This window comes from Malus domestica, chromosome 16 (genome assembly GCF_042453785.1).
Source record: "Malus domestica chromosome 16, GDT2T_hap1".
NCBI classification, from domain to species: Eukaryota; Viridiplantae; Streptophyta; class Magnoliopsida; order Rosales; family Rosaceae; genus Malus; species Malus domestica.
The window spans coordinates 28,098,372-28,123,993 of record NC_091676.1 but is presented as its reverse complement, the minus strand read 5'-3'; the positions used below and the strand labels follow the sequence as shown (position 1 = coordinate 28,123,993).

The window sequence follows — 25,622 nt, the reverse complement described above, 5'->3', positions numbered from 1 at the left end:
CAGTAACCATAAAGCGGGACCAGATTGAAACCATGAATTCTTCCAATTGTTATAACCAAATCCGCCTTGAGTTGTTCCTCAATTCTCTTGACTGAGCTCCGATTTAGAACCTTTACAGTGACAAGGACTCCATTACCAAATATCCCTTTATAAACTGCACCAAAACCTCCCGTACCTAACAAGTTGGTCAAATTATCTGTTGCAGTCTGCAGTTGTTGAACACTAGACCTGATGGGTTTCTCTCTTTCCATATCATTTAGGAAGTTGTGAAATTCCAGACTAACGGACCTTCTACTTTTCTTTCTTCTTTTCTTGTATACTACAACAAAGATGGTGACCTCCACAATTAGTACCAACTATGTTCTTCATCAATTAGTACCAACTTCCTCAGATTCTAGAAGATAAATTGCGTGATAGAAGTTTCAGGAAGCACACGAATTGTCTGAACGTCATATGAAGACTGTCACGCACCAAGATGGATGTTGTAAAATGACTTAGTTAACGAGCCATGATTGTTCAACCTAAGGTTGATATACAGCAATAACAATGCATTATCCCATCTAAGTAAGACCGGCTATAGGAATCCTAGAACGTCAGTGTGCTCACTAAAGTTGATATCTTAAGGGAAATAGAAATAACAAGTACTGCAATTGAAAAACTACCTTTATCCATTAATCTAGTGATATTCCTCTTTCCGATGTTGGAATAGGTCCCGAGTTCTTGGAAAGTGATACATTGGAATATTTTTATCACCTTCACCATTTTCTCATGCTGTGAGTTACCTCATCCATATGTAGCTCATGTTATTAGTAAATTAGACAATCTTGTCTCACACGCAAAATGCAACTCCGCTACTCTGATTTAATGGGTTCAAAGAATGGCTTAGAACAAAACCCCCCGCCCTCCTAAAAGATTAAAACACAGACACAGTGCATGGTTATGATCTTGAGTTGGCGAAACCTAGATTCAACTGATTTAGTTGATTAAAGCGCGATGTCCCGGGATTGACCCAGTTATTATGTGACCGAAATTCAGCAGTGAATCAACGATGAGGAACAACAAATACATGCCGAAAAAGCATCTCCTACAATCATAAGCCACAAATTACGGCTTTCACGAAAAATACAACTACACCAATAAGCCAAAAGTACAGAACCCACACGTACGACAACAACAAATACAATCAGCTGGCAGCTTAAAGGAGTACATGAACAAAACTTTGGTTGAAAACTATAGACTTGGATGGCTTATAAACTGTTAGACAACCAAATTCAGCAGTTGCAGCAGGCGGAGAACTGAATTAACCAGAAACCCAGATGTTGGTTGGATTCTACAGATTCAGATGCACTTCTTCTACTCCCTACATATGCATATAATTATAGTATACACAAAAGATTTCTGCACAAGGCTCTCTCTTGCAATTAATTCTGCAAACCAATGTAAATTCAGTGGAAAAGCTAAAAAACGTTTCTGAAACCTGACGTAAATTGGTATTTAAACATCATGTTATCCTTACCTGTCCAGAAACCATGTTACACAGTCTGCATTTTGCTAGATATCTCTTTTGGTTTTGCACCGTCCTTTTCCTGTAATCAAGTAAAAGCATCAAGTTATTGGTTACAGAAAACAGCAACAACGGTTAGACAGTAATAAAGGCAAGTTAAAGTAGTAACAAAGCTCATTTGTAATCAAGTAAGCTAAATGTTATCATTACACTCAAGTTAGCAAAACATCATCCAAAAATGTAAAACACACACACAGAATCCTTGGAGATACGTGAATAGTTGGCTTAGACATGCTTATTTCAAACAAGTTAAGGGTTAAAGGGGTTATGGTTGGTAGGCTAGTCTCCCTTACATTGACAAGCTGCGTTCAAGGGGTTATACGGAGGCTAGGGATTCAATCATGGAGAAGTATCTGTTGTGGTTCCCATCTCACTTCATAGGTAAATAATGGCAATACAAGGTGGGAGCATATATCAATAGTTAACGGGGCCAGGTATGTGAAAACCAAATGTGGGGTTATTGTGCGATGGACAACAGTCTGATGTATTTTGTACTAGATGCCAAGAATGGTGCTCAGGGCTTATATCAGAATAAGTTGAGAAAAAGATGCAGGGATGAGATGGTAATAATAATAAATAATAAATTAATAATAATAATACTAATGTAACACAAGTTTATAAGCACAGTCTCAAGGACCAGCTGCTATAAGGCTGTATATCTTATTCCACACAAGTTTATCCTTATTGGGTACACAACTCAATACTTGTTTTACTTCTCAAACATGTTCTTACAAGTAACCCTACTTAAATTTTACATCACAAAACAAATGGTGACGCAGGGGTTGTTCTTGTAAAATATATTACAATTAAGTATCAAGTTTACCTTAACACACCAGAAGTATGGGGAAGTAATACTACATTACAATGGATCTTTGATTTTCTATATCATAAATTTGAATCATTTATTGGATAAGGTTGGGTTTAAGTTGTGTACTCGGCCATTCTACTTGAGAACTATTTTAACATCAAAACAAGTGTTTAGATACCAATTTTATGTCCTTTCTTTCAACATTCTACCAATATTCCTTCACCCTTGCACTACGATGTGATATCAAATATAGTGACTATTGCTGAAGTTTGATCCATATTTCAAAAGGAGTTGTAAGTTGGAGTAGGTCAACACACATACTGTAAACTTTAAAGAGACATCGATCTCTCTTTCTGTTCAGGGCCTGTTATAATGCAACTTTCTAACTGAAAACAAAAAAAACGTTTTAAAAAACAAAACAAGAGCATTCACTGGCCAAGGATTAAAAACCCTTGACTTTCATAATACTGGTCTTAGGAAGACATTTTTATATACAAAACAGGACTTCGCACAAGATCTTAATCAATACAAATTACAAATGCATTAGTACTGATTGTATGACGGCGCATGATGAGACACTGACAAGGAAACTAAACCGATGATTTTATTCAATTGCTTATATCTGTATCAATCAACACCTGCACACTTGAATTTATCCAATGCTCATTTATCAAGACATCAAGCTTAAGCTACTAAACATTACAACATAAAAATGCAACGAAAGCAAACAAGTAACATGTATGCAAGCATTCAAATGCTTACCACCCCCTTGCTCTGGTAATAATCATCTAGTGCCCATTGATATTTTGACTGATTTAACCCAAACCAACGTGCCAAATGGTCGTCCAAACTTGAATGAGCTGCAACATAACCAAAGAGGCATCCCTTAGTTGTGGTTCACTTGCAATGAAAATATCAACAAAAGTATTCACTATTCACCAAACCTCCGCCTCAAACATTTAACAAGTGTAGGACTGGTGAAACTAAAAAATGAAAATTCAGATTGCCGAGTATTCGCTTTCAAGTTTCTGCACCCCAAAACCTTAAGGGCCCCTTTGGTGGGCTAGATGAGATTGCGCCTCGAGATAGGATTGGACTGGCATGAACTTGTAACCCATGTATAAGGATAGGTTAGATAACCCACTTTATTGCGAATTCACAACCCATCATGTTTTGTCCAGTCTATCTCACATTTTGGCACAACATACAACGGACTGGACTCAACTTCATTTTAATTGATCACAACCTATCTCATTCACCCCACCAAACGAGGAAAGCACAGAAACCATAACACCGTGTAATCTACTATCTATTCTCTCCGAAAACCAAGCAGGGGTTACAAAATCACCAATCAACTCTGCTTACATTCCATCAAGCATAAAAAAATAAATTGAAAAAAAAAATATTAAAACATCAAATCTAATGGTAATTTAATCTTCCTAACAAATAAAAATTATTTACACCATTTACTCAACAATTCACAACAAAATTTCATCTGGGCTTTCTTTCTTTTCATTAATTTCATGTCAAAATCATAAGTAAACAAAAACATGCATTTACCCTTCTGCACTTTGGTGACAGCATTCTTAAAAATACCCAACACCGACCCATCGGCCGAGGAATCCGATGATACGGCAATGGGCTTCACCAATTGCTGAGGCGGCGGCTGAACCGGAGGCGGGGCCACCTTCTTGGGGGACTCAAAGACCGGCGCGGCCACCTTCCGGGGAGATTCAAAGACCGGTTCAGGCGGCTTAGGGGTGGAGGGCGGAGTCATGAACACAGTGTAGGGCCCAATCTTGCCGATCATTGGAGGGGGAGTGGAGTCCCTGTTGATGGCCATCTGGGTTGTGTTTGGTTTGGAGGAAAATGAGAGAGAAAGTGAGGGATCTTTGTGGGTTTTGGGTGAGGAGGGGAGTGGAGTTGCTTTAAGTGAGAGAGAGAGAGTGAAACTTGTGAGTAGGTGGATAGAAGAAGTAGTCCTGTCGACTACACGCAAACCCAACTGATCAGATCTCTGTCTTTGTGAGTTTGTTTATTTTTTTATTTTTTATTTTTTATTCTTTAATAATAGTAATTTTTCTAGAGATTTGGATCTTCTCCGGGGCAATTGGTCAGGATCTTCCTGACCGGTGTATGTGGACCGTTAGATTTTATTCAACGATTACAAACAAGGGACTCTCTAAAAGTTATAATAATTGTAGCCGTTGGATAAAAATTCAATGACCCACAGACACCGATCAAGAAGATCCCGACCAATTGCCTCGAAGAGGATCCAAATCTTTTTTCTAGTTGCTAGTTGGTGGTAGCTAGTATCATAGTTGCGGAAGAATAATATTTGGCTACTCAAATGATGAGTGTGAGTTTTTATTCAAAAAATTTAGTTTCAAATTCATAAATCTTCATGTTTATAATGTAGTATAATATAGTCTACCAAAAATGGTATGGACAGTAGGAGGAAAAATGAGACTATATTCTTCTAATTACAATGTTTATTTATAATCTTAGGTTTTTTTTTTTTGGCCATAAGGTAAATTTTATTACCAATACACAACTGGATGCCTAAATTTACAGAAACCACATAACAAACCTCCAAGACACCAACAAAAGAAGAGCCCAACTCGAAAGTTGAGCCCAAAATAGAAAAATACACACATGAACCTAAATGACGTAAACTTTTTCCGCAGAAGCACACTTCGCCGACCACAAACCAGGCCCCTTACAAATGCCGAAGATCAATCCTAGCCATGCCCACAGGATGAAACCAGAAACAAATTGCATCATCCATAAACAATACCCCACTGATCGAGTCTGCAGCCACCAAGAGAAAGAAGCCAGTGGGAAAGAAACTCCCACAGGCAACAGTGCCAAAACCGACACACAAACGAAGGGTGGTGGTGTGACCACCCGAGCCGAAGCTCTACACATATTCCTTGAAAGCCATGAAACACAATAGTACGAAAAGGTTACAGATCCAAACGATTGCGGAATGAAGATCGGACGAAGCCAAACGGGAGAGAAAGAAAATGGGTTGAGTAAATGTATAGAGTGGAAAGATTATTGGGAGGATAAGAAAGGAGAGATCGAAACGGGTTGGAATAACAAAGAATAGCAGACAAGAAGAAGAAAAAGAAAAGAGGTTGCCATCAACCCTAACCACTGCTAGCCCCGGTGGCTGATCGATTCATCGGAATTGGAAGCACTAACTCACAGAAAGTGAGAAGACCTCTCACATGTAGAGAAAGACTCTCACACAAAGAGAGAAAAAAATTATATGCTTAGGATTTATGCAAAATTGCTTAGAGACAACTTTTGGGCTACATTTCACTGAGGGACAACAACTTTTCCACATACCAAAACTATTCCTAAGAAAGCTTCCAAAAGCTTCTGGACAATGGTTATTGGTTAAGATGTTCCAACTTTTCCAACTCAACACCTAACAAAAGAAAAAGTAAATTCTACCGCAACAGTTTCTTTTTTGCAAAAACAATACTACCACTACTAAAAGTGGCATGTGTGGATAATTTTAAGTCTTTTTCACTAAAGCATTTTTGTCTTGAAGACAAACTCAATTAGACCTGGCAATTTCGGGTCAACATGATAACTAATCGGATCGTTATCAAGTTACATGATAAGAACCCGTTAATAACAAGTGCTTAACATGTTTACACAAGGGTAACACGCAAATAACACGTTTCGACACATTAAGAAAAAAAGTTATTTTGATGATTTTAATTTTTTTTAAACTACTAAAAAAACTTACTAAGAAATACAATAGTCATAGTGTATATGTATATATTGTATATTAAATATTAAATATGTATTATTGTATTTTTATTCTATATAAATCTAAAATTTAAAATTTTAATTAATTAATTTATTTATTTTTATAGTATGCTATAGGCAAAGAGTGAGACTAAAAAATTATAAAACACATTAAATATAAAAATATCAAGTAATTTAAAAATACCAAACACATTAAATAATTATAATAATTAATTTACAAGTGCAAAAAATGTGAGAAAAAAATATGCAAATACTCGTGATCGCGCATACTCTACGCTTTGAGGATTGGCACATCATCGTTTTAGTTTATAAAACCACATAAACTCTCACGAATAGTATTTTTAAGGGAGTTCAAAATAAATAAAATTTGGTATTTTGCATATCCTTGAATATTTGGTATTTTGTAATACTTGAAAGACAAATGTTTTTTCTATGTTTTGAAGTAATATTTATGTGACAATGTGGTATGCATATACTAATTTAGTATTATGTTTTCCATTTTTTGGGTCCAATTATGTTTTTCATTTTCATTATTTATTGATTTAAAACATATTTTCTTTAACAGGTAACGGATCGGGTCATATTACCTAATAATATTAATGGGTCGATTTTGTGTCGGGTCATATTACTCGTTTACTTTAATTGGTGTTACACGACACGACCCATTAAGATATCGGGTATGCCACGAAAACAACATGAACACGGAAAATATCTCTCTTGTAAACACTTTCTATGTAAACTCTTGTATATTAGTAAAGTTCAAGTGTACATATTCAAGCTTAAGTAAGTGCTCTCTCTTTTCTTTTTGTGTGTTTGAGCACTCTTTTATAGTTGAATGTTTGTTATACAAATGTTTGACATTAATCAGAGTACCTCGGAGTTCTTAATATATATGAGTTTAGCCCTTGCATGTGACAAATAACACGTATAAAAAATAAGGTAATTTAGCCAAAGATCAATAAAAATTTGACTATTTAACCATAATGAGTGACATATTTTTGTTGTGGACTTAATCAATGATATATTTTTATTAATTAGGTATAGGTCAATGATAAATGCTACATGGGCTTTAAGGTATTATCAATAGTTAGAATTTTACCCGTCTCTCCTTCTCTCTCATTTAAAAAAAAAAAATTGCAATTACATGCTACCCAACCTTTTTCTTCCACCCCACAACCAATCGCCAACTTGATCTACGAAATATGCAGTCAAGTCGTCCACATGCGCTCCTTCTTCCCCTGCAAGGACACCACATCGATCTCTCTCAGCCTTCTCCCACTCCCAATCCAGCAACCTGTTCTTAGCAGAACTCATCGACAATGCCACACTACCACCACCCGCAGGAGAAAAAAGACTCAAAACCAGACCCAAAAAGCTCTAATTTCAATACACATGCCTATTTGCTGCCATCTTTCACCAGCAAAGCCTTTTCGTTTAGCCCAAAACGGGTAAAGCCATGATGAGGATCTGCAGGGATGAATTTAGGGTTGAATTTTATGGGTTTTGATATTTTCTTCTTTTGGGTTTGAAATCTTTTTGCATTTTGATTAATTTGATAGGTTCTATTTCCTTCTATTCTATGATATGAAGTTTATAGTTTTTTTTTAAGAAGTAATTTTATGGGTCGAGAGAGACTCTATGAAATGTGGAAATGATGACGGGAAGAAGAAGAGAACCAAGAAATAGACGCAGCGTCTAAATAGAAATGTAAAAACAGAACAAGAAACAAACATTGCATTACAGTGTTTGAATCAAAATGCAAAAGAGCAAAAAAAAAAAAAAAAAAAACAGAACTAGGAAACGGACACTATATTGCAGGGTCTGAATCAAAATGTAAAAAAGAAAAAAGAAAAAACAGAACCAGGTAACAGACACTGCATTGTAGTTTTTGAATCAAAATGTAAAAAAGAAAAACAAAACAGGGAAACGGACACTGCATTTCAGTGTCTGAATCTAAACATAAAAATAAATAGTTGCTCGAAGAATGAAAACAGACACTGTGTTGCAATGTCTGATCCGTATTGAACTATTCCAAAATATGAAAAATATGAGAAAAGAGGTGTCAGTTGAAGTAGGTGCCAGCTGTAATAGCGGATTCTGTAATTTTTGTTATTTTAAATGCATTTAAGTATCACAATACATGATTAACCTATTTATAATTAACATAAATATTGTTGATCTATTGTCAATATGGTAACTTTGTATTGATTTTATCACTCTTAAATATTTAATGTGGTCAATTTATTTATTGACATGAAATTTACACATAATTTACCACATTAGATATACCGAATGTGGTTTAAAAATGTAATATTCCGAGTATTTTACATTTGATACTATTTCGTTTTTTAAACTAAAATATGAAGGAAAATGTTACGGCATACCACATTGTATCACATCTCTAATAAATATGAGATCTACTTGTATTGGTGTACTATACCTCTGTTAGAGAGGCACTACAATGTAGTTTACCAAGCTATGCTCTCTCTAGAAAGTAGGAGGAATGAGAGTGTGTATTATTCTCTTTATAATGCCTATTTATAGGCTTAGGGTTTACTTGGAGTTGGACACAGAGCAAGTTCCCCTACTTACATGCCAAAGTGGACAGCTACATAACTGACAATATTTACAACGCTTCCACATGAATGTCCACCGATCAATGGTAGTTGCACCATAAAAATCTTACTTGAAAACCTAATGAGATAAAACTAAAGAAAATGAAATATAGTACAACCATTTGTGAATTCTTGATAAGGGGTTGGACGCAATCAATAATGTCTCACTAAAATCTCGCTAGGAAAAACCTAATGGGATAAAAGACTGGTTGAGAAAAAAAAAAAAAAAAAATGAAGGAACAGCGTGGTGCACTTATATCTGGAATAGCATATTGTCAAACACTCCTTGACGAAAATCTCCATAGATGAATTGCTCCCCTGAAAGTAAACATTAATGCAATTGTCGTTATTATGTTGAGTTTGAAATAGTCAAAATCAATCTCCAAGGAATTAAAATTTAGTTTAACGTGTTCTTTGGAAGCACGAGAGTTTATTGGAAATGAAAGACAACAGCTCTTCACTTCCAAATCCAAGTCCCTCTCAATACACTGCTCCAAACTTCAACCAGTTATGCCTCTTGAAATTGAGTTTTGGATTATTTCCTTCAAACCAGTTATGTAAAATCGAGTCGTTCTTTAGAAACAGTTCGATGTCAATGAAAGATTCATTGGGCTATGTTTAAGTGAGACATTTCAAAATTATGGGATTGGAAGCCATATATAAGGAAGATGAAAATGTTGGATAGGAAAAATGTGCACCATGGAGCATTACAAGGGCATATAAAGAGGTATTTGCAAAGGACAACTTCTAAGGAGCTTGAAAATCTCTCATCCAAACATAGCCTTAGCCATAACTTTGATGTCATCATTCTGTTTGGGCCTAAACTACTAGATCTGGGCCGAAGGTGGATGGTTTGGGTTGATTCTCGGCCCAGTAATGATTCCTTTGGTTAGATGATATTCATCCCATAAAAGAATTCGGTTGAGTCGTAATAGAACTAGGATTCTTAAGGGGTCAGATTGAGTAATGACTCGGCCGAGTCCTGATTAAATTGAAATTACCAAGAATCACAATAAGATTTGATAAGATTCAAATTATTCTAAGAATTGAGACTTGCGATTGGTCAAATAAGAAGTTAATTAAACACATAAAAGGACTAGGTTCATAATCCTAGTCCAGATCAAAGTGACCAAAACCATGTGCGGATTAGTGAAAGGATAATGTCGTGGATATTCTGAAAAGCACCGAAGAAGTATAGTTCTATCAGGAGTCTACTGTGGCATGCTTGGCCATCAAGAAACTCACCCCTAAAAATAGAAGTGGAGAAGAGGACCTCCAACTCAACACGCGAATGCTCTGCACAAAACCTCGTTTTACGTGAATCTTTCTCACACTCTGAGAGATTACTATTTATTCCAACCGCTCCATCAATGGCACTGTGTTGACAGCCGACAACATCTTCAATTTGGATTAATAACACTGGAGCTATAGAATTAGGCATTAGACAAGTATCTTCATTTTGGACTAACAACACTACTACATGTTCGGCTGGTTATCCATCCAAGTCTCTAACAGCTAGGAGTCTTTGACTCTCTCACTGAAAGAGGTGTTCTCATTAGCCTTGTTGGCGAAGTGAGATGCTACCAGGTTACGTAGTGTTCAAGACATTGAAAGCCAAACCTTTATTGAACTTTGCAGTGACTAGCAACCTTGTCTTTAAGTTCTAGAACCCAAGGCCAAGACGTTTTCCTTCCTTGGCATTAATCGCTCGAATACAGGAGTTAGCAACGCATTCGACACTACCACCACATTTACCTTACTTGCCGACCAAGCTCGAATGCGAGCTGGCATGCCGCATTCACCAAAAGGATGTAGTTAGCTCTTAGTTATTCGGCATGCACGTCACGTAGGCTTGGTAATTTTTAGGGTCAGCACGTTCAAGAACCAAAGACCATCTAGTACATAGGTAGTCCTTTAGAAATCACACCCTAAACCTAAAGATTAGTTCCAAGTCCCTGGATATTGGATGTTGTACCCCAAACATCAACGACTTTCGTATAACTTATCATAGGATCAGTTACATTTTGCAGCGTTATAATTTCCCAGTACTCGGATGGATCTACTGCTTCATGAAGAAGCCAAGATTATAGTTTTCCTTCCATACCATCAATGATCATCAAACATACACGAGTAACTTTGATGGTAAAATATGCGAAACATAAAGGCCCAAGGGGAAAAAGCAATCAAATGAAAGAAGATTATTCTAAAGGAATCAAATCGTCCTTGTCCTCTTCTATATTCTCTTCCCTTTTTAGCTCACAAAACACAAGTAGTGATATGCCAACTCAATGAAACAAACAGATGCCATATTCCTATTCCTTCCAATCAATCCTTTACCATTACACAAACTGAGCAAGTGTGTACAAACGAGAGCAACAGTTACACAGCCGCAGTCAAATTTACATAACAAAGATATCTGGCCAAAGGTAAGGAGGAAAATGAAAGACTACACGGAATCAAAGAGAACTAAAGAGCAGATTCAGGGCAGCAAACCGAAGAAGCCACATTCCTTTGAGACTGAAAATTCTTGAATCTTGATCACAAAACTTGATCTGCACCCAAAAATGGCACATCCTTGCTCTGCAGAGTTGAATGCTGGCTTCTACAGAAAATCTGCCACACAATCTTATCTTGTATATCTTTTAAGCTGGATGACAAGTTTTAAACGAAAGAAGGATAGCTGAACAAGGATTCATTACATATAGAGGAGAGGACCAGCAATACGTTACTATAAACATAGCATCATTTTCACGTTTTGCTCAAATTACAGAACGTAAAATTAAAACACATAGGCATTATAAGACTAAGCCTACATATATAAAACCTACCTATCCACTATGTACTCCTAACCTGCCAAAGGAAGAATTATTCATTGTCCATACTGAAGGGCAGTCTCAAACAAACCTCACAAAAAACAAACATGGTTCAAGTCGCTCGTGAAATTATTGAAACTTCATCTCGAGCCAGGAGAATTCCATATAAGAAATGTGCACTATCACTAACACCCAAAACATGTCCCGACTAAAGTAACTTTTGTCAAGAGCTATTAGTGACTGAAGCAGCAATCTCTGCCTAGCTGATTCAGAATCAGAATGATCCCCAATCTTGCACTTGAAGGCTAATGTGGTTACAGCATGTTCCCATATACACACTCAATCAGATTACAGAGTTTGCCAACGAAAGCTCATGGAGTTCACTTAACATCCACTCTTCTCCAGTTTGACCACCAAGGACAATTGCCCTTGTCCCTCCTACAACACAAGTACTATGTCCCCAGGCGAATCTTGGGGGCTGCCCAGGTACATTCAATATCCTCCATGTAGGTTTTTCATCTGTTGGATCCAAGAGATAAAGTTGTGATGCAGAGTGAAGACCAGCAACAGAACCACCAAAGATCAGTATTCTCCCACCTGGAAGGCTCACAGCTACGTGATCAAGTCTAGGAGGAGGAGCCATACCCCCTGGATTTCCAGAACCTGGCATTCCACTCCCCGTAACACACCTCCAACACGGTTCATCCTCACTCAGATCCATTGTGAACACATCGCTGGAACGAAAACGAAGTGGACCACTTTTGGCCAGGCCCCCAAACATCAAAATTTTTCTACCACCATATACGGACAGGGTGTGGCCCAATCTTGAAGGGGGCTTCCATGCTACTGGTATCTCTCTCCAGACAGGTTTCTCCATTGAGAGATCAAGCAAGAAAGTATCACTCAGGAGTACTCCAGAATCTGCACAACCACCTGAAACTATCAACTTGGTGCCATCAAGAGTGCAGGAACTGTGCCATGATCTTGGTAGCGGAGGAGCCAACCCAGATATTTCACGCCAAGTTGGAGGCTTTGCATCCAAATCCAGTACAAAAACATCATTCAGCAAGCCCTGCCTTCCACAGCCTCCAAATACCACCAAATGGGACCCATTCACACAAGATAGTGTATGGCCCCAACGACCAGGAGGAGGAGAGCTGACTTGGACATGCTGCCACTCTGGGTTACTGGCGTTTAGATCCAATACGAAGGTGTCATTCATCGGTTGCATATTAACCCCTTCACCACCAAAAAGGACAACACGATTTCCAACTGCACAAGCACTAAAATTACAGCGCGAGGGTTCAACAGAACCTCCAACGGTCACCTTTCTCCATGTCGCTGCTTCAAGAGTAGTCAGTTCCCGTGCCAACCTACCCCAACCAAGCCTCTTTGCACCAGGCACAGCCTCTAAAACCCGAGTTGTTTCACTACCCCATGCATTTTGGCAGACCATTCTCCAAAGGTCTTCATTCTTCGAAAGCTCATACAGCCGCCTACAGACTGAACCAATAGATGCAATGTCTCTAGGTGCCAATTTTGATAGAATCTTGAGAGCAAGTACCTCATCACTCAATTGCAACATCCCACAAACCCCACGACATATATTTCGCTCCCCCAGGAGGACAGAAGGACGGAAAGCAGAAAGACAAGAACGAAACCGATCAGAAGATTTCACAGACTCCTTGATTGAAGTGCCAGGCACTGGACCTAGATCAATTTCTGCCTCTGTGAAGAACTGAATCCCGATGACGTGGGTTATGATATCATCATCCCCATATATCGGTGTCAGGCGCAATCTATTCATCATTGGAGATCCATCCTTCCTAAAGTTTAATAACTCGCCTTGGAATTCAATACCCTCCTCCAGACATCTTTTAATTTCTGCAACTACTGCAGAGTCAACTAGTGGATGCCTTCTTTTTGCAAATGGCCCTCTATATTGCAAAAACCGGCTGTGAAAAAAGCACCAACATCAGAACAAAACAGAGAAGGGAACAGAAAGAAAGATGCATTATTTCTTTATGCTAACATCCAATTCCAACAAAAGAGAGCCCTCAAATAAAAAGAAACACAAAAACTATTTGATTTGTCTCCAACGTCCCAACATTAAAAAAAATTAAAAATAATAATAATAATAATATATATATATATACACACACACTGTATTATATAGCAGTAAAATATCGAATTTTTATTAATGCTTTGCCTTGAATAAGGTCAATTTTAATCACAATAAAACCAAATGTCAAAGATGTAGCAAAGTTTATACTGACCTCCCCAACAAATCAGGAAATCTTATAGCAGTCCCCTTAAACTTTGTAATAATTTGCATGTAGCAGCTTTGCTATTGTAATTTTGACTCAATTACTGTCATTGTTAACTTAATCTCAATTTTCCAATACTATATATTGAAAAGGAACAATTTTATGAGATATATAAATAATAACAAAAGTTTAAAGCTGTCAAAAGTACTAAAAGTTATGAAACTTCAATCTTTTGCTTCCCCTCAAGGTAGCTACTCAGATAATGAAATCAATCTTTTCTCCCATGGTTGAAACTTTGGAGCACACACTCCATCTGATTCTTAAGGCCCATGATGGATCAAGACTAGGAATCACAAGGGCAAATAATGTTATTGTTGTCATGACACATGGCCAATCAATATTACTTATCCTAAGCTAAGGGCAAAAGCTAGGTAAGGTCATTGATACAGTGACCATAATTTCAATGATTCAACTCAGATTCAACTGAATGCTAGTTGCATCCAGTGCCTGTCATATGGCCATAATGTCACATGACATATGCGCATTGATTCAACTCAGGTCATTGATACAGTGCCCATAATGTCAAAATATTCAACTCAGAATCTATTGAATGTTCTAGTAGTTGGTTTCTTGATTTTGGTTGTTCTTTTCACATATCCAAGTTTGGTTCACTGTAGATGGACAACCTTATAAAATAGCTAGTAGATAAACAATTATACATGTCTAGTACTACTAATTACAACAACAACAAAGCCGTATCCCACTAAGTGGGGTCAGAAGTATGAATCCTACAATGCCCCTGCGCTCGTTTTTGTGCCAAGTCTTCCGTTAGATCCTAGTAAAGAGACCAAAATAGGAAAAATAAACACGCATTTAGCAATAAAACTTGAAACACCATCCTCAACAAATGTTACAAATAACCAAACAATAACCCTAGTACACAATTTTCCTTTATTACAAAATACACACACACGTGTACATACATACATACATACATATACATACATATAGTTCCCTTCCTAAGAGGGATCCCTTTCGATAAGAACCAAAAGGGATTGCATTGGAAGGACCACCCAGCAATGCGGCTCAATCATCCAAATTGAGTAATTTTTAGATCTCTTTATAAGTTTCCCATTTAAATTATTTTGCTGATTTTTTGCATGGATAATTCTTAAATGGAAATCCAAATTAGACACTTTGCATCATTGGACCGTAGTGTAAAATGGGACCCAAAAATACCATCCCTTTTACATCAGGTTTTTTATACTTGTAAGGGTCCAATACACACCAACCCATTCTTGATTATGATCCTGGTAGCTTCGTTACACTTAAATCTGATGATCAAAAATTCTAAGACTGGATTAGATCATTTCTTGAGCTTGTTCAATATCTTCATAACTCAGTTAAGCCACAAACACCAAGAATCTCACAAACAGAAACATTAGCAAATTTCAGAATGAAGATTCAAATAATTGTCTGTAAAGTATAAGAAAAACTAAAGAGTGTTGCTCTAAACGATTGCATCATAGTATTGGCTCGTGTAAGTCACAAAATATAAGTGTTGACTACTAAGAAGCTGGGCATAAACAGCTCAGCTTCAGTGACTAACACCTTATGATATGTATAAGATTGCACTATTCTAAGGTATGTAAAATGAATAAAACCAATCAAAAAAGATCACATGGTTATGCAAATTGTTTTTTTGTAAAACAACTGTTTCTAGTATATCTACTTTGTTAAAACCCTGAGGGAAACTTTACTTCAAAACTTAAACTTTGGTGTAGAGTTTAAGTAATCCTTCCTACTGACACCATCTCTACGCTCAAACAGGTTTATCAAATGACAATTAATTAGAGGGAGAATATTGAGCACAAACATCTCGCCAATTGGAGGGGACATCATAATATTATACAAGAAGGCGGCGAACATTTAAGCTTTATCCTACTTTAAAGTGACCAATTATGGTATCTATAATTTCATAAGAGACTCATGCTCTTTCTTCTTTATTTGCTTCTAATCACGAAAAATCTAAACACTTTTGTGCGACCTTAGGCATTTAGCTACTCAACTAGATAGGACAATGATAGAAAAATAGATGGACCATATTAGGTACCATCTAGCATATGAATCTTAAAAAAATAACTTGATGCTTGCAATCAGATGTATTCATTTTATGACATTTACTCATGATGCTACAACCAGGAGACAAAACCATAAAAAACATGAACCCCTTACATAAAATATTTCAACTATTACGTAAAGCACCCAAAAAATTACCTACAATGTAATCTTTAATATTATGACTAATAGAAAGAAAATAAAAGCATTGATTTCAATAGTATTATAGATTTTAGCTAAACAAAGCTATGATACAACTCGTGTTAATGAACCTACTAATGGATTTCAAGCATTATAGTAGCAACTATCAAATTCACCAAGCTTATACCCCAGATTAGATGTGGAGAAGACTTTGTGTTAAAATAAATTTTAAAATACATAAATTCAAGGTCTAAAACAAAATTTTGAAGATACAGAAGGCAATTAGAGTTTTCATTTGGGACATCCATAGAGTTTTGGCCCCCTTGAACACTCTAGAGATGTTCTAATTAGTGTGATTCATCAACTACAGTGGAGTTCGATATCGAGTGTGGCTTGTTTTATTCCTTTTATGTAGTGTTTTCTAATTGGGATACCTAGAAGGACCACTTGTCCATCCCATTTTCCATTATTTTCTTCCTCAAAATTTTCACTTCTTAAAAAAAATTAAAATTAAAACTTTGACAAGAATAGAGCGATAGGATGACAAGGCAACACCCAAACCTATAGAAACCTTTCGCATCAAATTTCATAGTAATTGTATCCTAATTTGCTTTGACAACTACAGAATGAGAAATTTGTATTGCTCCTACAAGAAGTAACACTCGACACAACATGCCTGAGCGTTCAAGACCACAAAGAATCAACAAAACAACCATTTGCAGCTCCAATTTGCTTAATTTTCATCCAATTCCCGAGCCCAAACAAAACCCTAGACAGCTCACAAACCCCAGCAGCCCAATACCAACCACAATCACCACAGAGAAAAACAATTCAATCCAAAACACTCATTACGCAGCACCTCTAACAAAGCAAAATACAATTTCCCCACGGTTTCCGCAACCAAAATTAAACATTTCCAAAAAAACCCAATTCAATCCCCCACCGAAAACCAAACACGCAACCCTAAAACCCCCAATTCAAAACCCTAATATCAAAATCCGACGAAAGGAAACTGACCAATTGCGACCAAGAACCTCCTCGGCACGGTACCCCGAGACCAGTTCAAACACAGTGTTCACGTAGATGATAGGGTGGTCAGGGTCAAGAGCGTCCGTGACAACGAAACCACACGGGGCCGTTTGGAGCAAATTCTCGACTGGGAACGGAAGCGGACCAGGTCCGGGGCCCGAAACGTCATCGTCGTCGGGGAAAATCAAGCTCCCTTCCTCGTCCTCCTCCTCCTCGGTGCTCAGATCCGAATTGCTATCCCACTCCATTAATACTGCTTTCAATCGCCCGGAAGAATTTGAATCGTCGCCGTCCTCCTTGATCGAAGGCGAACGGAGGAGGTGGGAGGTGGGAGGTGTGTGTAAAGGTTGAGAGATACTAGTGGTTGGAAGTGTTTGGGGAATTTAGCTAAAAGCCCAACGGGTGGTCGGCTAAACTTTTTAACTGCTTTGATCGTATTTTCGCACCCAAAATATTATACATAGTATAAATATGTGGAGTAAAAATGGAAACTCTGTGGACCGGCTGGAGTTCGCTGGGGAAAAATCTAAGGAGCCGGGTCGGGCTTTCCACCAGTGGGCGCCGTTTGATACGAATCAGAAGAAACGAGCAGACCAGCGTCTTAATACTCGCACGCGTGGTTAAGCAGACAACTAATAGGTACCATTCAACAGGTGCAAACATTGTTGATGTTTGTAAGTTGTAAACCCTTATAAGAGGTTGTTTGGGCCTTAAATAACAGTTTGGGTCGAGCAGACCAGTAATGATCATTTAAGCCAATATGGGCTTTCAGCCCAAGAAATTGTTGATTAGATCGAGTTCTCATGGAAGTGGATTGTGAAAGGATTAAGTTCAGATATGGCTTAAGCTGACTTCTAAGTAAAATAAAATTACCATGGATCATGATGGCTTTGGTAGGGGTGGGCATAAAAATTGTGGAACCGCATAACCAAATCGAACTGCGACAAAGTAAACCTTAAAAAACTATGTTGACAAAAAAAATCAACGCAGGTACAAGAACCGAAAGAACCATTCATAACGGTTCCGGTGGCTTTCATGTTAGTAGAACCGAACCGAACCGTAAATATATATAATTAATTAAATTTAATAATTGTATACATGTATCATAACCCGTCCCGAGAATTAATTATCGTGATTGTAAAAAGACGGATTTACCCTTGAGCGTTGGAAGTGTCTGTGTTTGGGTTAAGGAATTGGGTCAATTAGTTCTATTCCTAACTAATTGGATCCAATTAGAACAAAAGGATTATACAAATGTGTTTGGTGTGTATTTTTGGACCACACACACATCCATACCCTTTTCTATCTCTTCTCTCCCGTGCTACCTCTCTATCTCTCATACTTTCTCCCTCTCCCTCTCGGCATTGTGTACGGACAAACACTAAAACCCATTCAAACTTTGTAGATTGAGGACATTGAAGGTACCATCGTGTTCCTTGCAAGCTCAGGAACACATCTAGACCATTTTCAGGTAAGGACAACTTTGTTTTCATGTCGAAACTGTAACCCCGATTTGGGGTACTGTTCAGGCAAACGTTAAATCTTGTGTTTTTGGAAATTTCAAGCCTATAAAAAGCTTAAGGAGGTCCTCACGAGTCTCGGGGTACTTCGTTGGAAGGAAATGGACGTCGGAGGGCCGAGATCGAAGTTATCCTAGGTAAGCCGATCTATCGAGCTTTCCCTAGGAAAATGTAGCAGTTTTTAGGTCTTAAAACTACTATAATGTGATTGTAGATGTCCCTAGCTTCATTTTGGTACAAATTTCATGAAAAATGGTTAAGAAACGAGTGAGAAATAGGCAGTTGTAGGTTTGCCCAGAATCCGACGCCGGTGACACAGTTTTGGCGTCTGGAGGTTGAAGGTGATGCGCGTGAGGCCGTGCCCTCCCTAGCGCGTGAGGGCGCGTGAGCCACAGAAAAATTTATCTAAAAATATCACGATGTTCGTGAGGTTATGTAGATCACTGTGGTATATTTGTTGATGTACAAAATCAGTAAGGACTTTGGTACAACATAAAGTGTTAAGTTTGTGACATTCGCTAGATTGCTTTGGTCACTAGTGTGGATAAGTAAGTAATTAGATAGGGACAAGGAAGCAAACACAAAATGTACGTGGTTCACCCAGATTGGCTACGTCCACAGAGTAGAGGAGTTCTCATTAATTGTGAAGGGTTACACAAGTACATAGGTTCAAGCTCTCCTTTAATGAGTACTAGTGAGTGATGTAGTACAAATGACATTAGGAAATATTGTGAGAGAATGATCTTTATTTATATAAGAGAATTTCTAGTTTCATTCTGACATTGACACGTGTCGTGTTGTGATTGGGTTCTGATGTTGACACGTGTCGTGTTGTGATTGGCTTCTAATGTTGACACATGTCGCGCTAATGTCGACACGTGTCGCGCTGTGATTGGCTTCCTGGTTTGAGGGAAACTCTTCTGGGTCCTTGATGGTATAATGTTGACCGGTGCTCAGTAGTTTCGGGATTGGTCAAGTATGGTACAAACAGTGCTCCCCTAAGCTCCCGAGTGAGGGAAGCTCCTCAGTTGGGGACTTGCAAGATCTAAGCCATTGAGTAATCACGAAACTTCTAAGTACCGAAGTGTGGCATCATTTTCACTTGCCTTATCTGTCTCATACGTAGATGTGCCATCTTCTCTGGAAGTAATTTTCCTCCATCCAGGGGTGGTACCTTTAGCCGATGAAGATGCATAAGGTAATGTATCAATTTCACTTGAAGCTTACTTGTAGTTTCGGGCTTGGTCAAGTGCGATACAAAACCCTATAGTAGGAGTCCCCCAAGTCGCCGAGCTAGGAGATTTACCGAAAGAGGTCACAGACAAGGTAAGCAATCAGACTTCCAAGCAAGCAACCTGGATCGGAGGTTCGACTTCGGCTTCCGGTTGATTGTTCTCATTCTCTTTGTGTCGTAAACAGCAACAAGGATAAGGAGAAGCAAATGGAGAAGAGATGATATGAGATACTTTTGCTCTTGAAGAAGTAACTTTCCACAGGCTTATTCTTGAACTGGGCTTGAGGGTTTTCTGGTTTCTTCCAGAGTATAAGGCCGACTCAAGAATTTGAGGGTCAAAACAAGTCATCAAATTAAGAGTGCGTTCGATCTTGATGATATGGGATACTTTGCTGTTGACAAAGTAGTGGATGAATCGGCATGTGTTCTGTTGCGCTTGTCTCTACATGCTTTCTTGTATCCTTCTCACTTGCCCTATCTGTTCCTCAAGCAGATGTGGTATCTTTTCTGGAAGCATAAGATGTTGAAGATGAGTACTCGAGAGCAATGCCAGGTAAGTAGTCAGGCAAGGGGTTCCAGGCAGTCAGTTCCTGACTAGAAGCTTGATTCCAAGTGCTGACTGATTGTTCTCTTTCTCCTTGTCTTGCAGGTAAGAACAAGGGCAAAGGAAAAGATAGGGAAAAAGCATGATATGGGATACTCTTGCTTTTGACCCTGATGATATGAGATACTCTTGCTCTGGTGTGGCTAGTTTGCATAGGTATTATTGGGGGGGGGAAGAAAGCTGAGTATTTCGAGAGGCTTCGTTAGGAGTGCCCTCTCAGATATGAGGAATGGTTGAGCATTTTTACAGGTCTGCCTGTCCGTGGAGGATGGATGTCGACATATATAGGAGTCTCCCTAACAACAAGTAGTAATGCTATTCCTTTACCCTTCTTGGTCGTAGCAATGTAGTGGGAGCTGCAAGCTTCATGTGTTTTAACTTTGTCAGAGCACTTTGAAAAAGTGGTATGTGGTATCTAGAAAGCTGATGTTGCGTGTGAAGATTGCAGACAAGCTTTATCCAAGGAAATCTGGCTCTCGAAGTTCAGAGAGCAATGCCTCTTCGGTTTTCAAACAAGCAATCCGGTCGGGGATCTGGCTCTCGAGATTCGGAGAACGGTGCCTCTTCGATTTTTGAGAAAGCAATCCTGTTGGGAGTCTGGCTCTTGAGATTCAGAGAGCAGTGCCTCTTCGATTTTTGAGAAAGTAATCTTGTTGGGAGTTTGGCTCTCAAGATTTGGAGGGCGGTGCCTCTTCGAATTTTGAGCAAGTAATAATGCTATTCATTTACTCTTCTTGGTCATAGCAATGTAGTGGAAGCTGCAAGCCTCACATGTTTTAACTTTGTCATAACGCTTTGAAAAAGTGGTATGTGGTATCTGGAAAGCTGATGTTGCGTGTGAAGATTGCAGACAAGCTTTATCCAAGGAAATTTGGCTCTCGAAGTTCGGAGAGCGGTGCCTCTTCGATTTTCGAACAAGCAATCCTGTCGGGGATCTGGCTCTCGAGATTTAGAGAACGGTGCCTCTTCGATTTTTGAGAAAGCAATCATGTTGGGAGTCTGACTCTTGAGATTCGGAGAGCAGTGTCTTTTCGATTTTTGAGAAACTAATCATGTTGGGAGTCTGGCTCTCGAGATTCAGAGAACGGTGCCTCTTCGATTTTTGAGAAATCAATCATGTTGGGAGTGTTTTCTCGAATGTGAGTAAAGGTTAGGCATTTTTACCAGTTTGCCTTGCCACGGAGCACGGAGGTTGACACACGTTGGGACTTTCTAGTTATCAAGCAGTGGTGCTGTTCTTTTACCCTTGTGGGTATTAGTAGGGTAGCTGGGTCTTCAAAATTTATGTGTCTAAACTTTGTCAGAGATCCTTGGCAAAGTTATCTGTGGTACTTGAGGAGCTAATGTTGCGTGTGGAAAATGGTGCTTCTTCGAAATCCGGAGAGTGGTGCCTCTTCGATTTTTGAACCAACGGCCATGTTGCCTTTTCTTTTATAAGGGCACCAATTGTGTGCAAGTAGTACATTCAGAGAGTTATTGCTTGTAGGAATTTTCCCCTTACTTAAGAGATTTATTGCACCTCATTTCTCCTTCATCATTTCTGAGAATGTCTGGCCCATTCGATCGTCGTTTTGACTTGAACTTTGGTGAAGAGGCAGCCATGCCTTCTCAAGACAACATATGGCACCCATCATTCTTATCCCCTACTGGTCCTCTTACCGTTGGGGACTCTGTGATGAAGAATGATATGACCGCTGCGGTGGTGGCCAGGAACATTCTCACTCCCAAAGATAACAGACTACTTTCCAAACGGTCTGATAAGTTGGCAGTTAAGGATTTTCTAGCTCTTAATATTCAGTGTGCAGGTTCTGTGTCTAATATGGCCCAACGCTTATTTGCTCGAACCCGCCAAGTTGAATCATTAGCGGCTGAAGTGATAAGTCTCAAACAGGAGATCAGAGGGCTCAAGCATGAGAATAAACAGTTGCATAGGCTCGCACATGACTATGCTACAAACATGAAGAGGAAGCTCGACCAGCTGCAGGAATCTGATGGTCATATTTTACTTGATCATCAGAGGTTTGTGGGTTTGTTCCGAAGGCATTTATTGCTTTCGTCTTCTGGGGCTGTACCGCGTAATGAAGCTCCAAATGATCAACCTTCGGTGCCTCCTCCTTCTGGGGTTTTGCCTAGTACTGAGGCTCCGAATAATCACCCTCTGGTGCCTCCTCTTTCTGGGGCTCTGTCGACTGCTGAGACTTCTCTTGAGCAACCTTTGTGAAGGTTCCCTCTTGTTTGTTTATTTTGATTCATGTATATGTACATATTTGTAACTTATCGGAGATATCAATAAACAAGCTTTGCTTCATTTCAACGTATTGTGTTAAATACACCAAGGCCTTCTTCACTAAGTTTTTTGAATTTTTCCTTTTGTTAAAGCTTGTATGTTGAAGCTTTGTGAGTGAAGTATATAGGTTGAGGTAGTGCTCCCTTAATTTCCCGAGTGAGGAAAACTTCTCATTTGGAGACTTGAATAATCCAAGTCACTGAGTGGTCGTGAGACTTCCGAGTATCAAGGTGCAGTAACATATCGTACGAGTCCCCCAAGTCTCCGGTCAAGGGAGTTGACAAATGAGGCATTTCATTTCTAAGTGGTAGCCCAAAACTCCTTCTTCATATATATTTGTTATGAAAGTTGTTAGGCCCAAAGAAGAGGAGGCCTAGGCAATTTTTTTTTTTCGAATTTTTTTTTTTCGAATTTTCGAATTTTTGAATTTCGGAAAAAAAATTTATATATATATATATATATATTTTTTTTTAAAGCTTTGGTGTTAAAGCTTTGTAGGTGAAGCTTTGAGGTTGAAGCTTTGTTGGGCACTATGAATTGATTTTGGTTCACACTATCTTGATCAAGATAGTGTGAAGCTTTTGTAGGTGAAGCTTTTGTGTTGAAGTGTTGTAGGTGAAGCTTTTGTAGGTGAAGCTTTAGTGGGTCAAGCTTTTGTAGGTGAAGCTTTTGTGGGTCAAGCTTTTATGGGTCAAGCTTTTGTGGGTGAAGCTTTTGTAGGTCAAGCTTTGTTGGGCACCATGAATTGATTTTGCTTCACACTATCTTGATCAAGATAGTGTGAAGCTTTTGTAGGTGAAGCTTTTGTGTTGAAGTTTTGTAGGTGAAGCTTTTGTGGGTGAAGTTTTGTGGGTCAAGCTTTTGTAGGTGAAGCTTTTGTGGGTCAAGCTTTTATAGGTCAAGCTTTGGAGTTGAAGCTTTGTAAGTGAAGCTTTGGAGTTGAAGCTTTTGTTGGGTACCATGAATTGATTTTGCTTCACACTATCTTGATCAAGATAGTGTGAAGCTTTTGAGAATTTGTAGTTGTCCTCCATTGATGAAGCTTTTGTGGGTGAAGCTTTTGTGTTGAAGCTTTGTAAGTAAAGCTTTGGAGTTGAAGATTTTGTTGGGTACCATGAATTGATTTTGCTTCACACTATCTTGATCAAGATAGTGTGAAACTTTTGAGAATTTGTGGTTGAACTCCTTTGATGAAGCTTTTGTTGGCACCATAAATTGGTTTTGCTTCACACTGTCTTGATCAAGAGTGTGTAAAGCTTTTGAGAATTGTGGTTACCCTCCATTGATGAAGCTTTTGTTGGCACCATAAATTGGTTTTACTTCACACTGTCTTGATCAAGAGTGTGTGAAGCTTTTGAGAATTGTGGTTGCCCTCCATTGATGAAGCTTTTGTTGGCACCATAAATTGGTTTTGCTTCACACTGTCTTGATCAAGAGTGTGAAGCTTTTGAGAATTGTGGTTGCCCTTCATTGATGAAGCTCTTGTTGGCACCATAAATTGGTTTTGCTTCACACTATCTTGATCAAGAGTGTGTGAAGCTTTTGAGAATTATGGTTGCCCTCCATTGATGAAGCTCTTGTTGGCACCATAAATTGATTTTGCTTCACACTGTCTTGATCAAGAGTGTGTGAAGCTTTTGAGAATTGTGGTTGCCCTCTATTGACGAAGCTTTTGTTGGCACCATAAATTGATTTTGCTTCACACTGTCTTGATCAAGAGTGTGTGAAGCTTTTGAGAATTGTGGTTGGCCTCTTTTGATGAAGCTCTTATTGGCACCATAAATTGGTTTTGCTTCACACTGTCTTGATCAAGAGTGTGAAGCTTTTGAGAATTGTGGTTGCCCTCCATTAATGAAGCTCTTGTTGGCACCATAAATTGATTTTGCTTCACACTGTCTTGATCAAGAGTGTGTGAAGCTTTATACGAGTTGTAGTGTTTACATTGTTACAGTGGGGAAATGTTTGAAGCAGATGCAAGAGGGCTGAATAGCTTGATCTTCGTATGCCATGCACTGAAGTTGTTGTTGGCTTGCAATAAGGCTTTGTTGGTTACTATAACTCTTGTTGGGCATAAGTGCTCCCCTAGTTGAGTTGTCAAGCTTGAGGATTTTTTATTATTTGTGAATGCTAGGAGTTCACATGTACAAGTTGTACCACTCATCTTCTAGTAGGTGGAATGAATGGTGAGTTGCTTTCATCACTTGGTTGGCGGTACGAAGGTGAGTTCCTTCATCACCTTTCATCACATTTCATCACTTGGTTGGTGGCACGAGGATGAGTTCCTTCTTCCCCTGGTTGGTGGCATGAATGGCAAGTTGCCAAATGATATTAGAGTACGAGTTATACATTTCATCACCTGGTTGGTGGCATGAGGGAGAGTACATGTTGTACATTTCATCACCTGGTTCGTGGCATGAGTGGCAAGTTGTCAAATGATATTAGAGTACGGGTTGTACATTTCATCACCTGGTTGGTGTCATGAAGATGAGTTCTTTCTTCACCTGGTTGGTGGCATGAATGGCAAGTTGCCAAATGATATTAGAGTACGGGTTATACATTTCATCACCTGATTGGTGGCATGAAGGAGAGTACGGGTTGTACATTTCATCACCTGGTTGGTGGCATGAATGGCAAGTTGCCAAATGATATTAGAGTATAGGCTGTACATTTCATCACCTGGTTTGTGGTATGAGTGGCAAGTTGCCAAATGATATTATAGTACAAGTTGTACATTTCATCACCTAGTTGGTGGCATGAAGGAGAGTACGGGTTGTACATTTCATCACCTGGTTGGTGGCATGAAGATGAGTTCCTTCTTCACCTGGTTGGTGGCATG

General features: G+C 38.7%; 2 protein-coding genes across 3 annotated transcripts; both read right to left on the bottom strand.

The window, feature by feature from the left end:
• Positions 1 to 1,049: 1,049 nt before the first annotated feature.
• Positions 1,050 to 5,627, bottom strand: LOC103453836 (uncharacterized). 2 transcript variants are annotated; one of them, XM_008393416.4, is made up of 4 exons: positions 3,933 to 5,627; positions 3,135 to 3,232; positions 1,517 to 1,586; positions 1,050 to 1,427 (listed from the first exon to the last, which is right to left on the bottom strand). In XM_008393416.4, the coding sequence occupies exons 1-3, from the start codon at positions 4,213 to 4,215 to the stop codon at positions 1,533 to 1,535; spliced, it is 435 nt and encodes a 144-aa protein (XP_008391638.2). In that variant the 5' UTR covers positions 4,216 to 5,627; the 3' UTR covers positions 1,050 to 1,427; positions 1,517 to 1,532. The 2 variants fall into 2 exon arrangements, with proteins under 2 accessions (XP_008391638.2, XP_008391639.2); XM_008393417.4 differs by having other exon boundaries at positions 1,050 to 1,360; positions 3,933 to 4,397.
• Positions 5,628 to 11,062: 5,435 nt separating this feature from the next.
• LOC103453835 (adagio protein 1) lies at positions 11,063 to 17,788 on the bottom strand. The gene is made up of 2 exons (XM_008393415.4): positions 17,130 to 17,788; positions 11,063 to 13,541 (listed from the first exon to the last, which is right to left on the bottom strand). The coding sequence occupies exons 1-2, from the start codon at positions 17,387 to 17,389 to the stop codon at positions 11,930 to 11,932; spliced, it is 1,872 nt and encodes a 623-aa protein (XP_008391637.1). The 5' UTR covers positions 17,390 to 17,788; the 3' UTR covers positions 11,063 to 11,929.
• Between the last annotated feature and the right edge of the window lie 7,834 nt (positions 17,789 to 25,622).